Raw genomic sequence first — 15,504 nt, 5'->3', positions numbered from 1 at the left:
ATGGATCGAAGGGGAAGCCATAACTGACACATACACTTCCATCAATATCAAGTCATGGGACAAGTTGAAGTTAGGAATTTACATGCAAAGGAATAAGAGAAAGTGATCATCATTCATCAGACAAGCTTTTGAGTATCCCACCTCCCATATACTAAAATAGAGAACGCACTTTCACACAACCCTTTGGGGCTCATATATGATTCAATTATACCACTACTAAATTTTAGTAAAATCCAATTAAATTTTGCAGTTTGATTCAATTAATTGCTATTTTTATTGCTCCTCACGAGTTAGTCCGTGGTCAATATGTTTGTCTAATTTTCAATAGTTCAAAATTTAAAGTATAAGCTAAATGGTACAACTAACAGAGATTTTAAAATATATTTTAGTAAAAAATAAAATTAAATAAAAAATATTTTTTACTAAATTAAAAAATATATATACATTGCACATGATAATTTTTTTTGTAGATTTTTTCGTTACAAAAAAATATAATATTTACTTTTTACCAAAAGTTTACTTTTTACCTTAGTATTATTCTTTAAAATAATGTATGTTTGGGGTCTTTTTATAATTTTTTTTTGAATTGGTATAAGATCTCTAACTTTTTTAATAAACACTAATAATTAAGTGTGTAGAGTTTATTAGTACTAAATTCGCCTAAATATTTTGCCAATAAAAATAAAAAGGAGAGTCTAAATTAGTTAGAATTAAAAGAATAACAATTTTGTTCTATAAATACATTTTTAAAAAATTGAATTATTTAAACTTTTGATAATAAAATAAAATTTATTTTTAATATACTACTGTCAGTATAAAATAATATTACACATATATCTAATTAAATAATATTATATTTAACTATTTTTTAATTAAATAAATAATTATTCAAAAGAAATTACTGTTAAAAAATATTTTACTGCACTAAAATTAAACTGACTAAATTATAGCAATTTAAGCATACATGATGTTCATCTAATTAATTAATGAAAAACGCGTTAGCTGTAATTAATATGCTCAACTTTGTAGAAGATTGCACCGGCTTATATATCCATCCATAATTAAGCATACGGTTGGAAGTTCATAAATCATAACTATGCATGATGATTTCTTATCGGGTGAAAACTCAGTTCGATTTTATGTAAAGTTGATATATAAAAGTCGTTGAATGAAAATTTAGTCAAATCAATTAAATCATCTAACGACTCTTAGATATTAACTTCAGGTGAACGTGAAGTCGATTTTACCTGAGTAAACACCTTTCTCATCGTCAATTGACAGTGCAAATGTTCATTGTTTTGAGAAATTGTCTCTTTTCTCTAAATACTTCTATTATTTGAATATTTTGCTTTGTCCTCATCAATTTTCTTGTTACAATGCAATAATACGTATATCTAATTTTCCCCAATTATTATACTTGTAATATATAATAGATATTTGACATCTCATATGGATGAACACCACATTTTCTCCAAAGAGGGAGGTGCTACTAGGTAGCTTTTGAACACCATAACTTACTAGGGAATGGCAACTCTTATCTTGATTCAATTCATCCGCCACTTCTAATTTCTACAATCATATACTACATCATGCATGCATGTTTCCCAACTAGGGTGCATCTTTTTTATCCTCAAATTAAATTGGCTACCTTTGATACCGCCACCATGTCCATCAACTAGAGACATCACCATAAATGCGACACCGTACCATTCTCAAGTCCTATATTACCAATTCTTGTTTATTAATATATATTTTATATTTTAATATGTATTTTATATAAATAACTAATATAATAACTAACCTTTTTTAGGATATATACGTAGTATAATTAATATGTAAATGTATGAATTATGCTATACATTTTTTACTTTTTCAAATGCTACCATTTTTAAGTTTAATTAGATACATTACAAATAAAAAATATCCCTTATAACATACAATGATAACGTTTGGTTGATGTTTATATCTCAATGAAACATAGATATAGCAACACATATCTGCTGATTGGTTTGGTGAGACATTAATTTTTAAAGAAAGAAGAGAAATAGGGGAAAAAAAAATCCTTATTTCGTTGCTGATTGATGTGCCGGAATATAATTACACACTGAATCGTTAAATTGCTTACTGGGATTCCGTATCTTTCATGAACGTAACATGAAATGCTTGCATCACTTTCACACTTGATTATTGTAATTGAATAATATCAAAATAATTGGATTCCAGTTTCTATGACTATCAGAGCGATTATACACTTTGAAAGGGATATAGAGATAGCTAGATAATATCTGTCTGTCTTATACCTTTAATTTGCCGTTCCAATTCGCCGTTGATTGAATGCTGCAAAATAAAACAACACCTCGTTATACTTCCTCATATATAATTAGCAGTGACATAATTATAATTAAAACGATTAAGCTAAGACAGATTTGATGAATGAACTAATTAATTACATGGAGCAATTGAAGTCATTAGAAATGGGGAAAGTGATAGGCATGTGACATCTATCAGGGAGAAATTGAATGCGTTCCAAATCAAATTTGATGCGAATGCCCTTTGCTAAGTCCTCAATACACTGACAAATTCGTTCAGTGTATTGCTTATCTTCCTTGTTGAGTGTGGCCACAGTTTCACAGCAATGCTTGGTTGGTTCTGATTCATAACCTGCAAGGTACCTAACGCATGTCACAAAATCCCAGTACACTATATCACATGGTTCCCTTGAAATTATTACAATCATTTCTGATCTGCATATCATCAACATAACAATAACACTAACAAAAGCACCTTCAACCCCTATGTTTTGCATCATATATACACAATAATAATGATGCTTTTGAAGATCAAACTATAATAAATATATACAGATCCAGTATATATATATATCTTAATCAAGTGCGTAATAATGTTGTAGTAGCTATTATTTTCAGGTGTAAACCTAAGAAAAATGCATGTGCAAGTATCGTGGTCCATGAATTGTGGAAACTTGTTAAGAATTTTTGTTCTGTTTTCCCACGGAAAAGAACTCCTGCTAGCTCATAATCTATTATTTATCTTTTATTTAAAAAATTCTTTAAAATATATTAATTTGTAGGGTTGTGCATATGAGAAGTGTTTACTTTTTTTATTTTTAATTAAGAGAATTATTGATTGTAATTAGTAATAGTGTAAAATTATTTTTCATTAAAAAACTTTTTTTGGTAACATTTAAAGAAAGAACCAACGAACGCTTAAAATTATTATTATTACTATTATTAAGATACAATAAATTAAGAATTTAATTATGATATTTTTTCTTTTAAAAAAATTACTACTTCTATACTAAAAAGTTATCACATATTTATATATAAATACATATAGTGTTAAATTTATTTCAATATGTATTTTATATTATAATATATATTCTATATAAATAGTTGATTTAATGATTAATTTTTTGTGTATACCTAGGATGATTAATTTTTTTTTACATACATGTATTATCTAAAAATAATAATTACTTTTATTAATCAATGTATAAATGATCATATAAGAATCCAGATGTGACTTGTAAGTACGTTAAAGTTAAAGAATAAAACTATTTTCGGATTGTTACACATATTTGAGGGGAAAACGACATCGTTTGAAGGCGCGTGTCTCATGGAGCGTGACAAAATAGCCGTTAGAAGTTGAACTAACTTGAACGGTTATGTTCATGTTCTTCTCATTTTCTCTTTTTCCATTACAAACGTTGCACTTTCTCCCTCTCCCTCTCTCTCTCTCTCTCTCTCTCTCTCTCTCTCTCTGTGTGCAAATTCTCGTTTTTTTTATTATTTTCATTTTATTTTACTAATTATATTATTGAAGCTAGCAACAATTTACTTCACTTGCCAAAAAATTTGAACCTGCGAACACCCGAATCCGAAATGGCGGTGGAAACTGGCGGCGCCACCATTATAGTAGCCACCTGTCGTATGTTTCTTCTTCTTCTTCTTGCTTTCTTTGATGAAATGAAGAGTAGAAATGCAATGCAATTTGTAATATAATCATGAATGAACTCTCATTCAGAACTGGATTTAGACATGATGATTTAGAAACAGATGATTTACTTTATTTTTTGTTAGACTTTCATCATGAATTGTTTGAAATGGCAAATAAGTTAATTTACTTAGATACTTTTCATCCTAGTTTGTTAAGAGAAAAACTACTTGACCCATATCTTAATTAGAGTCAGTCTCTCACTTGAGATTGATCGACATAGTCAATTATTGTTCTATTTATCTTGTATGAAGTAAATTACTTGGTTAAGCTTTTTCTGAATTTTTCAAGTTGTTCCAGCATTTAAGCCTAGAACCAATAATAGCCTGCGTGATTTTGGTGAAGCTGAGAAAATGCACAAGGTAAAGGTTACTTTCAAATTTGATTAATTAGTGTGTTTATCACAATGTTTCAAAAATCAGTAATCTATATTTCAGGTATATGAGAACCAAGCTATTAAGAGGCAGAAGTTGGAAGGAGGCAAAGCTAGACAGGTCGATGTCTTTATTTGTGTGTTTCCCCCACTCTTTCAAATAACTTTTCTCTCATATTTGTGCCCTAACTAAAGTATAACTCCTCAAAAATATAACCAGATTCTGTATGTGGAACCTCAAAATTTGCCTCGTAAGTTGCCATTGGGTGTGACCAATGGCAACACAAACATATCTTCAAGTAATAGTAAAATGCAGATAAATGCCGTGAAGGTTTGTTTTATTCCTCTATTGTCCATTCTGTTTTCTTCTTTTGTTGCACCATGTGAGTAGATGTTCTTATAGTTTTGACTTATGATTCAGGGAAGTGCTGCTCAGAAACAGATGAAACCAAGGCCTAAAGAACCTGGATTCAAGACAGATCAGGCTGTTGCCTCAGCAAGTGTAAGGAGTACTACTGATCTTGATCCAGAAATGGTTCCTAGAATGCCAAAATTCAAGGCTCAACCACTGAATAAGAAGGTACTTCATTCTTCTCTTTCGCCCATACTTTGCTTTTACTTATAAATATAATTTTTTTAGAGTGCAAAATTTTCAAGAATTAACACTCCCATTTCCTCCTTTTTACAGAAAAAAAAAGGAAGATAAATCACATACCGTAGGACTAAGCTTTTATTTATGCAAAATTTGATGTTTCGATTAACGGAAGTATTCATCAGTCATTTACTAAACTTTGATGTTTGATACTTTTTCTTCTCTTGATGAAAGAATAAATTTGTTCAGTGAAGAGCAAAAGAAGATAGGAGGAGAAGAGATCTTTGCAAAAATAAGGATAAACAAGAAATACTAATATAGTATAACTTTCTAATCTCTCTAAGTATATGAAAGGAAAATTTCTCCTGAAAGGATTGTTTTACTCCTAATGAAGGTTAAATTACATATCTAGCACACTACCGTAAATATTTGGCTGCTTCTCTTTTTTCCAAAATTAACATTACCTCTCAACATATATTAATCTAGTGCTTCAAGGTATACCCAGCATTCACCAAAGCTACCAAACAAAAAGTTCTACATCTGAGACCCATCACTTTGATCCTTGACTTGCTATTCATCAATTTTATTTTTTTGTATTAGGAGAATCCATGGAAACCTGTTCTTACAGAGCCTAAAACACCTACATTTCAGACATCACTACGTGCCCGGCCACAAAAGATGAAAAGTTCAGTAGAATTAGAGCTAGAAAAGCTTGCAAGAAAACCCAAATTTAAGGCAAGGCCTCTAAATAAGAAGGTAAAAGGCTACCGACCGAGAATGTTAATTAACTTCATTATTCTCATTTTATCCTTTAGCGCTAAACAAAAATAATCTCTCTCTTATTTCATTAGATCTTTGAAAGTAAAGGAGACATTGGACTACACTATCATGCGAAGAAACAAGTCACTGTACCTCAAGAATTTCACTTTGCAACAAATGACAGGATTCCACCACCTGCCATGGCTGATTTGTCTGATTTGGTAATCTAGATTTGAAATCAAACCATCTACTTCCCAAAGCTTCAGTTAACTCTACTTGATTTAAGAAATAAGGATGCATGTTCTATCATCAACTCATCCTTTGTGTTCTTATGTTGCAGTTTTATTTTAAGTCTGAAAGTACTTGTAAAAACAAACCAGTTACCAGAAACACAATTCCAAAGCCATTCCATCTCCACACTGAGGTTCATTACATTCCCTTTTGTTTGGAAGGATCTATGCAATGATCCGGTTATGCTATAACAATTGCAATTTTTCTCTATGTTAGGAGAGAGGTGACCGGAAAGAGAAGAAACATCATATGGAACTTCTGCATAAGCCATACCCTTATTCCAATGACTATCCTCAAGTAAAGAAGTTTTTTCAATTTGGTGTCTCATTAATCTCTAGATACTAAGAATTAGCAGTACGAAATTACTGATATCATGATATGCAGGAACCTCAAAAACTTGAATCTAAGCAGTGCACTAAACCAGAACCATTCCAATTGGACTCCCTAGTTAGACATGAGATAGAACTGCAACAAGAAGTGGAGGAACAACTAATGGTGAAGAGAGAAGAGTGAGTAACATTAATAGTATTAGGTTTCACTTTCTTTTGTGTCTATGAAGAATTGAGTTATATTCTCATATATCATGGATGTGGAATTGTGGATTTTGCCTGCAGGGATCCATTCCCAGTTACAGATAAAGTTCGTAAACCCCTTACCCAAGTTCAAGAGTTCAGTTTACATTCAGAGAATTGGGCTATGTCTAGAGCCCATTTTAATGAGAAGGTGACTTTAGTCTTCGTATTCGTGCGTTCCTAAATATATATCATAGACCATAGTAGCTATTTTAGTTTTAGTTCTTATACTCTATAGTATAGTCTTCAATTTATTCTTTGTTTTTCTTCATCTACCACTTGATAGTGATCTAAGCAAGGTAGTGTGATATGTGATGCATGCAGAGAGAGGAAGAAAAGGCATCGAAACATCTGACAAAGTCAAAGGTTTCTCATGTGATGCCAACTCCAAAATTTGACCATCCTTTCTTTCCCAATAAGTATGTGCAAAATTAAAAGTTTAAAACATTTCTTCATTCTTTGTTTTCTACCACTTTTAAAACATCTGACAATGAGTTGTGTTGTATGAAGCAATAGGTCTGCTAAGGATACAACAAATCCCAAGTCGCCAAATTTGCATGTAGCAAAAAACAAGATATCAAATGCCATTGTAGTTTCAAGTCCTGCTGCCACCATGAGATGATGGAGAGAGCATCTAGTAGACGTGAATTTGACAACAATTTCAAATTCTAGTGTCATCATTTTGTAATATATCTTAATTAATGTTCGCAAATACAAAATACTAATCATTTTCTCATTAAAATATTCATTTCCACAATGAAAACTATGAATCTATTGTAACAATGCAGAGGTGCTAACAACAATCACTCCAACCATGCTGATGGATTTGAATACAATGCCGAATTTTGTGTCCATCATGAAAATTAAATAAAACTCCTTAGACAATTTGTCCTTGCTATATACAAATGAAAAAAAGTTCAGCGTGACTATAGTGCCCCTTTCCGCCTGTATGCCAGAATCTGAAACAGCAGAAAACGAGGGGAAATTAGGTTTGATGCTTGAAATAATAACAGTTAATAAAACCACATTAAGACTCACCAAATGCTCCCTTTTAGATATGCATTTAGATCTAATCCCTGCTAAAGATTCATCTCCCTGCAAAATTTCTAGTTCATATTTAGATGGATCTATAACCAGAGTTGTTAGCTCATCACATTTCAAGGATGAAGTCTCATCAGTTGACTTGTCGAAATCTGTGCCACTGCATCCTTTAACTGCCAATATCTCAACTTCTTCAACAGGCACAGGTGTTTGGCGAGCAACATACTTTGCAAAAGCAATTTTAAACAAGTATTAGACAATCATCATAAGGCAATTAAATTGTCTCATTAACAAAAAGCATAAGATGCAATCATTTTCTTTGGGAAGAGATCAGAGAAAATAATAGCACCTATATGTTAATACTAGGCCTTCTACTAGAAGAATAAATAAATTTAAATCAATCAAATCAGAATAATTTGCTGTCATAAACAAGTGACTAAAACAAAGGAGCATCTCACTTCGCAAAGGTTCTTGACAGACAAAGTTGGGCGACAGCAAAGGTGTGGCTTCTCCAAACTTGGTGCGCCTCGTTTGCCCAGAGAATAAAGCATGAGATGGATATCTAACTGCTAATAAGAATATAAAGGATCTTGAACAAAACTAAATTAAGAATTCATAACAAAGTTGCACTCAGCAATAACATTTGACACCTATAGATTTATTAAGAGGGGAGATCTATACCTCATCAGCATTCTCATCCAAGTTTCGGAGAAAATCAACCATCTTAGACACTCGACTACTGCGAGAGGTTTTGCTACTACTACCACCGCCACTTCCATGCCTTGTGTGACTTCTAAATCCACCCCTTCCCCATGTAAGTTTTCGAGGTTTTGACACCTGCCTTGAAAGTCCTCGATTTTCTCTACCGTTATCCAAGTCACTTTCTGCACATCCACCATCAGGACTTGCCATTGATGATGAGGGCTGAGAGGTGCGAACTCTGGTCCATCTCTTTCTCCTTCTTTGCCTCGCCTCTGTACCCCGCTCATCAGCAGATGATGAGTCCTTTTCGTTATTGTCATTTTCCTCCTCATTATCCTCAGATCCTTGAATATCAATCACTTGATTTTGTCTCCTAGAAGCATTTCGTTGATTTCGCTGGGATCTTGTCACGAATACACTTGGTGAATCTTTACGTCTCTTAACTAGTGCCTCAGACTGCCGTTGAACAACTTTTGCAATTGAAGCTTGAATCTGTCAGAAAGAAGTTATTAAATGACACCAGGAACAAGGTACTATTGCAAATGCAAGGAATTATGTAATTGAGGAGTTGGCATGTGATGGCAGCCAAGCAGATAGGCAATAATTCAGTGTCAAACAATAAAAAAGTGGAATTACTAGTTTAATTACTGTGAACATGCCTAAAATCTGAAAGCATGTTTAGAAATGTTCAGCCAATAAATATTTACCTGCTTATTGCGGTTCTTCTCCTCTTCACGAAATTCAAGCTCCTATAATAAAGCAACCAGTGTTAGTAGCACTAGTCAATTTTTTACACATGGTCAAAATACATAGTAAACAGGTCAACTCATACCTCTTCCTCGTACTTCTCAATATCTGGATATAAAGCAGCAATAAGAGCATCATATTTCGGATCATCTCTCAAAGAACGGCGACTGGCACAATGTGTTCGGCAAGCAGGGCATTCATTGTTCCTGAGATAATACATGAATGATGAGTCTGCATACAGAGATGATATCTTGTGTTTTGTGATGAGTACACGGGAGGCAAGAAGGGTTTAGATTGATTGCATGTATTGGAAGCAAATTACACAAACAAAAACCCTGGAATTGCTTCATGTGACCTACCCAAGTCGCATTGACTTGTCAATGCATTCCCTGCAAAACCGGTGCAAGCATTCCATGACAGTTCTTGTTTTCTTAATAATGCCTGTCGAAGCAAATACTTTGTTAGTTTAATAGGATAAGTTCACCATCATTGAATATGATTTGGAAATTTTCCTTCATAGTGGAATCTGAAACTACCTGTTAAAACCATAACTAAGAATATAGGTACCAACAAATTTTTTCCAAAAAAAAAAGCATTTATATTTGGTAAACATTTAAATACCAAATTGAGAGCAAATAAAATAGGATTTGGATCCTTTGGTTATGTTTCAATCTCACCATTTATTATTAATTCATTATTTTTATAGAATCCAAATCCAGTAAAATATGTCAAATTTCCTATGTTAATTAAACTAATATGCCCCGTATATAGAAATGAGTTTACTTTTTTGTTTTTCCATTTTAATATTTAGGTTCTCAATCTTCGGGATCTTTCCTTCTATAAACAAAATTTCACATAGCAAGATGTACCTAAGAACTTGTGTAAGCACTATTATGAACCTTAAGTATCACTCAGAATCTAGGGCAGCTACAAAGACAACGGTTATTATATGCACTAAAAGTTGAGTTCCTCACCTCAAAACCCACAATTGATACTTGATCAAACATTGCTGACATGCACATGTCTCTTGATTGTATCTAACTCATTAACTCAACTGCTCAAGTCATTCATTATACTCTCGAAAATGCATGCATGAATGCATCCCTCTGTTATATATAGACTATATAGGTATTTCAACAGGCTAGTTAAGTGGCTATTGTCCCTCTTTAGTAATCTCAGAAAAGATAGTTCAACAATTCTCCTCGCTTTACAAAACTACAATTGACAGTTTGGCACTCTTAGGAGATGAATCTAAAATGCTAGTATTATTAAGCAATATCAGCAACAATAGAGAAAAAGAAACCACTAAGGATTGTTAAAAGGTTCATGATCACCTAGTTACAAGATCAATATACAATAATAAATCAACAGGTATCTATGAAAATAACATATATTAAGCCATCACCTCTCCTTCTAGCAAACGATTAAAGCAGTATTAGCATAGGAGACTTTCCATCACACTTAGTGTTCGTGAAAAACACAACTTTCTATTTTATGTTGTTGTGCACATAGAATTAAATGAAATACTAGAGCTCCCAGCACATCTTGCCAGTAGCAAAATTAATCCCACACAGAATTTAACACCATACTTAAGACCCAAAAAGTGAAAACCAAACATACCAAGGCAAATTGGGCACTGGACATCCTTACGAATTTCCAGAAGTTCTACAAACACAAATCTGCGAAAAGAACAAGATGATAAGAACATATTTACATACAAGTGATAGAAAGAACATTTTCATATGGGATTTATGACTGATACCCACCAATTGGGTAGTTAGAACAGTCATAATTCAGCAAGTTATGAAAATGTTACAACAAATTTAGCAGCTTTCTAATAGTTAGGACTTAAAGACACAGTTAATGCTATATCACAGGCACTGCCCACCTTGATCATCTAAATTCTCTAAGCTGGAAGAAATTTATAGCTCACCAGCCACTTTTCACAAAACACTGAAACAGTAATAACACCAAAAGCTATCTAACTTCCTAGCTGTTATACAAAAGGGGTAAAACAGTCATAATGTCACAGCAAGCAGCTTAGGGATATTTTATACTATGACATAATGCAAAGGAGTCGAATGTTGGGTATTTTCTTCTTCAGTATTTTCGTCTTTTATAATGTTAAGTCGTTTCTTCTGAGATACAAGCACATTGTGGCCCAACTTAACTTACAGCATGGTATCCCACATGCCTTTCACCTTTGACAACTTTGGACAAGTATCTCCAAATTCAGAAAGCAAGTACGCTGTTTTATGTTATGCTTTAACAGGTTACTATAACATGGAAAAGCAATTCAAGTACCAGCACAGATCATGAACTACAGGGCATTACAGGGAACCTTGTGAGCCTATAGAATTTTGACCACAGGTACATGGCAAGTGACAGATGATAATGCTTCAAAAGACTTAGTTTTAAACTTTCCCCACACGACTTGTGGAGTAAAGAAGCCACTACTTAGAACATTCTGATGCACACCACCCACTAGAACTCCACCTACAATATGAATGTTAACATAATTCATAAAGCAAGAGTATTCATACACCTCCTTCATGCCATGAAGGAGATCTCGAAGTTCAATCCCACCCTATGCATAACAACACTACAAATCCATGCCTTGAACAAAGGAACAAAAGTCCACGCCAAAATAACAAACGTTGTTCGATTATGCAACCAATGAGCTAGTCTAATGCACCAAGAAGACGAAAATGCAAGCATGCAAACGAGCTAAGACGAATCAAAAGGGGTAGATTCGGAAAACACACACATTTCAGCTCAAATAACACAGAAAAGTGAAAAGAGGAATCATAGAGCAACCCCCTTCTACAGTGGGAAGAGGGAACCCACATCAGAAGCGTCCAAAATCAAAGGAAGAAGAACACAAGATGCGAAATTCACACCAACCCAGCACCCCAAAACAGAGACACATCGATTAGCAACATGAATCTGGGGGAAAAGGAGAAGAAAAGGAAGCAGAGAAAAGCACAAGTTTTGAAGCAATGCACTAGACAAATGGAGTTCGTACTCTGGTTTTTCTTCAGAATCCGAAGATGGGGTGTCGTCAGAATCTGAAAACAACCAACAAAGAACAAAATGAACACCTTGAGAAAACAGAAGAATTACGAAGTAGCAAAAGCGCGAGGACCCAGTTGAAGAAACACGAAAATAATAAGATGCACGTAAATCACGAAGAAGAAAAGATGATAACACGTAACCATCGGGTTTACCCTCGTCGTTGTGTTTCCCTTCTTCTTCATCTTCTTCATCTCCCTCACCTTCATCTTCATCTTCGTCATCGTCCTCTTCTTCTTCTTCTTCATCATCATCATCTTCTTCTTCTGCTCCTTGTTGCTCATCTTCCTCATCTTCTTGCTCAGCATCCCCTTGCTCTTGTTCTTGCTCGTCCTCTTCCTTGTGGGCTCCAGCAGCATCTTCATCTGGATGGTGGGGCTTGAGGGTGCGGTCGCGGTGGTGCTTGGGGTGGCGATGCGGGAAGAGGTGGTTAGAGGAGTCGTCGGCGTCGTCGAGAGTGTCAGGGTAAGGGCGCTTCTGTGCAGGCATTGCTGAATCCTCTTTGGTTCGATGCAGCAGGGAAGAGAACGCAGAGAAGAGAAGCGAAGAAGCAAAGAAGCAGAATGAGATTGGAGATTTTGGTTTGGGTCTCCTTCTCTGCTTTCCTTCGCTTTGCTATCATTATATATTGCAATTTTTTTTTATTTTTCTTTTTTCATGTAAGTATTTAATTGCGTCTATCTTCGTTTTTATTAGTCTTGATTTAATACTAATATAATCGTAATTATAGTATTACTACACTACACTACACTACTACACAGTACATACCCTCGTAAACAAAATTAAAGTGTTATTATCGTTTGGTTAGGTTATTCATGAGTTAACTTGTATGCATATTTGGATATAAGCTTTTCGGGTAAAACAAAAAAGATGTATAGAAAATTTTGATTTTGTCTAATAATAATATGTCAAAATTTTATTTTTCAATATTTATTACTGATAAAATGGAAAAGAATTTAATTTATTAATAACTATTCTAAATTTTACTTATATAATATATAATTTGCTCGAAACCAAAAAATGTTTTTAGCTATTAAAGACATTTGTGTTCAATTATTTGAGAATTCTCACTCAACTTTTTTTATAAGATAACTACATATTTATAATATTCAAATCTGAAGAAAAATGTTACTCACATTTTTAATAAACAAATTGAAAAATTAACTAATATTAATTCAGATACAGGATAAATATAAAAATAATTAATTACCTAAGATTTCTTATAAAATATAACTAATTGTTGAGGTGGAATATTTTATATCAGTTTATATTAAAATTAATTATTATTGTAATAAAAACTATTTTTCTAAGGAAAAATAAATATAAAATTCCTATGCATAGATAGTGCATAAGAAAAGAAATTTCTGAGAACAGCAGAAGATAAAGAAGGAAAGTAAAGGAGGCATATAGTAGCGGCTCGGTGGCCGGTGGGTGGAGGTGGTGTCTTGGGCCCTTTTTCGTCATTTCGACCACCATATGTTCTCCTCTTTCTTCATACTTTGGTTGCTCTGTTTTTGTTTTCCTTTTCTAGTTAAATGTTAATGCATCCCACAGTACTCTCTCATCTCTGACTTTTATTTTCTTTGCTTCTTAATAAGATGGGGGTTGCTTATGTGAATTTTTTTTTAATTCAAAAGTAAGGTGTGTATATTTTCTTTTGTATTTCACGGAATATATATACAAAAATATTATTTATATTTTAAAATTAATTATTAAAATTAGTCATTTTATATTTATATATAATATATATTAATAAATAATTTTAGTGTACATATAGTATAATTAATATTATTATTGTCTATTTGTTTTGAAACACATCAATCAAAATGATATTTGAAGAGCAATTAGTTTTTTTTTTAACAAAAGACGGCAAAGCTATATAAAGCACGAAATAAAGATAAATTAAAAAAAGTCTTTTGTTTCGATTTAGCCCACAAGTAATTCGGGTTCGAATACTCTTTGAAAGTTTATTTAACAAGTTTTTTGATTTGCCAACTTATTTTATTCTCCTACCTCATCAGAATTTTTGGACAATTAAAAAGAGAATCTGTATATGTGGGATCACTCTAATACAGACTATATAAGAGGAAGTCTTACTCCTTCTCTGGTATATCATTTACATTATTCTAATTGCCACCTCTTGTATAGACACTGACTTAAGCGATGGAGTCTTTACAGGTGGCTTGTTCCTTCTCGTCAGCTCGGAAGAGTCTCGTTCACCTGTTCTCTGAAGCTCGCCCAAGCTAGGCGTCTAGCCACCCATCAACTCTCGAACTTCGTAGGACCAAATCCGTTTTGAACTCGAGCAACCGAACATCTTTATATTTATTTAGAAGAAGTATAAGATAGATGATTATAAAATATCTTTTTATTTATATCTTCTTTTTCGTTATTATTATTAGTCTCTTTTTTTTGCAATAATTTTTTAGTCTTCACTTTAAATAATAATAATAAATTTTAAATTAATTAGTGGATTCAATAACATCATTCATACTAAAAACGAATCTATTTTTATTCGGAGATAAAAAAAAGTTGGGAACAAGAGTATGCATAAAAAATTAATGAATTATAATTCAAATGGTATAATTTTTTTATTTTCACTTAAAAATCTTGAATTCAAGTATCACCCTTAACTTTAGAAGAAAAAAAAGTAGAGAATAGGACAAATAGGTTTCTAACCTTTTTTTCCACAGACATTTTCATCCCTGACCATTGAAAAATACTTTTAAGTCACTGACGTCCTTAAAAGTTGGACTGGTCAGTTCCTCCGTCCAATGCCTCTGTCAGACCCAACGGAAAAATCTGACGTGGCTCCCGTAATGCTTGTCATGCGTACGCATACGCGTCGCCATGAATTCAGCAAATCCTCATTTTTTCATGAATTCTCCACTTTGCATGCTTTTTTTTTCCATTTCTTTCAAACCATTATAGCCTTCAAAACTTTAAATCACTCAAACAAACATATCAAGACATCAAATGGGAGAAAAGTAAATTAAATTTAGCAATTTGATAGTCTAGAAAGCATATTTTCAATAATTAAGCACACTTAGGAGAAATTCACAAAACCATGCTATTTTAGTGAATAAATGTGAAAAAAGTTGATAATCCACCAAATTTAATACAATATAAACCATAAAATTGTGATTCATCAACTTTCCCACACTTAAACATTAGCATGTCCTCATGCTAAATTCTTGTGGTTCATCAACTAATATGCAAAATGCGTCTACCTACTTGGTTAAAAATGAATCAATCTCCAAGAACATATATGAACAAGTAGGGTTAAGATAGTATGATGATTTATGAATTCCACTAATACAAATCTCAAAATAAAGTATAAA

At 32.9% G+C, this 15,504-nt stretch overlaps 2 protein-coding genes across 8 annotated transcripts; one reads left to right on the top strand and one right to left on the bottom strand.

Annotated features, from left to right (window-relative positions):
• Positions 1-3,792: 3,792 nt before the first annotated feature.
• Positions 3,793-7,473, top strand: LOC107462246 (protein TPX2). Of its 5 annotated transcripts, none has more exons than XM_052253503.1 (13): positions 3,793-3,948; positions 4,315-4,376; positions 4,452-4,508; positions 4,608-4,718; positions 4,809-4,967; positions 5,580-5,735; positions 5,831-5,959; positions 6,079-6,162; positions 6,246-6,326; positions 6,414-6,538; positions 6,644-6,752; positions 6,926-7,020; positions 7,112-7,473. In XM_052253503.1, exons 1-13 carry the CDS (start codon positions 3,903-3,905, stop codon positions 7,221-7,223), a joined length of 1,326 nt encoding a protein of 441 aa, XP_052109463.1. In that variant the 5' UTR covers positions 3,793-3,902; the 3' UTR covers positions 7,224-7,473. The 5 variants fall into 5 exon arrangements, with proteins under 5 accessions (XP_052109463.1, XP_052109465.1, XP_020985027.1 ...); XM_052253505.1 differs by having other exon boundaries at positions 4,306-4,376; positions 5,631-5,735; XM_021129368.2 differs by having other exon boundaries at positions 4,306-4,376; positions 7,118-7,473.
• Positions 7,474-7,477: 4 nt separating this feature from the next.
• On the bottom strand, positions 7,478-12,774 carry LOC107462245 (putative E3 ubiquitin-protein ligase RING1a). 3 transcript variants are annotated; one of them, XM_016080819.3, is made up of 10 exons: positions 12,307-12,774; positions 12,117-12,159; positions 10,712-10,770; positions 9,451-9,532; positions 9,177-9,297; positions 9,052-9,093; positions 8,324-8,836; positions 8,101-8,211; positions 7,640-7,867; positions 7,478-7,560 (listed from the first exon to the last, which is right to left on the bottom strand). In XM_016080819.3, exons 1-10 carry the CDS (start codon positions 12,650-12,652, stop codon positions 7,528-7,530), a joined length of 1,578 nt encoding a protein of 525 aa, XP_015936305.1. In that variant the 5' UTR covers positions 12,653-12,774; the 3' UTR covers positions 7,478-7,527. The 3 variants fall into 3 exon arrangements, with proteins under 3 accessions (XP_015936305.1, XP_015936306.1, XP_015936307.1); XM_016080820.3 differs by having other exon boundaries at positions 8,101-8,208; XM_016080821.3 differs by having other exon boundaries at positions 12,319-12,774.
• Positions 12,775-15,504: the final 2,730 nt, after the last annotated feature.

This window comes from Arachis duranensis, chromosome 8 (genome assembly GCF_000817695.3).
Source record: "Arachis duranensis cultivar V14167 chromosome 8, aradu.V14167.gnm2.J7QH, whole genome shotgun sequence".
In the NCBI taxonomy this organism is placed as follows: Eukaryota; Viridiplantae; Streptophyta; class Magnoliopsida; order Fabales; family Fabaceae; genus Arachis; species Arachis duranensis.
The sequence above is the reverse complement of the archived record's forward strand: the minus strand, read 5'-3'. Positions and strand labels throughout refer to the sequence as shown.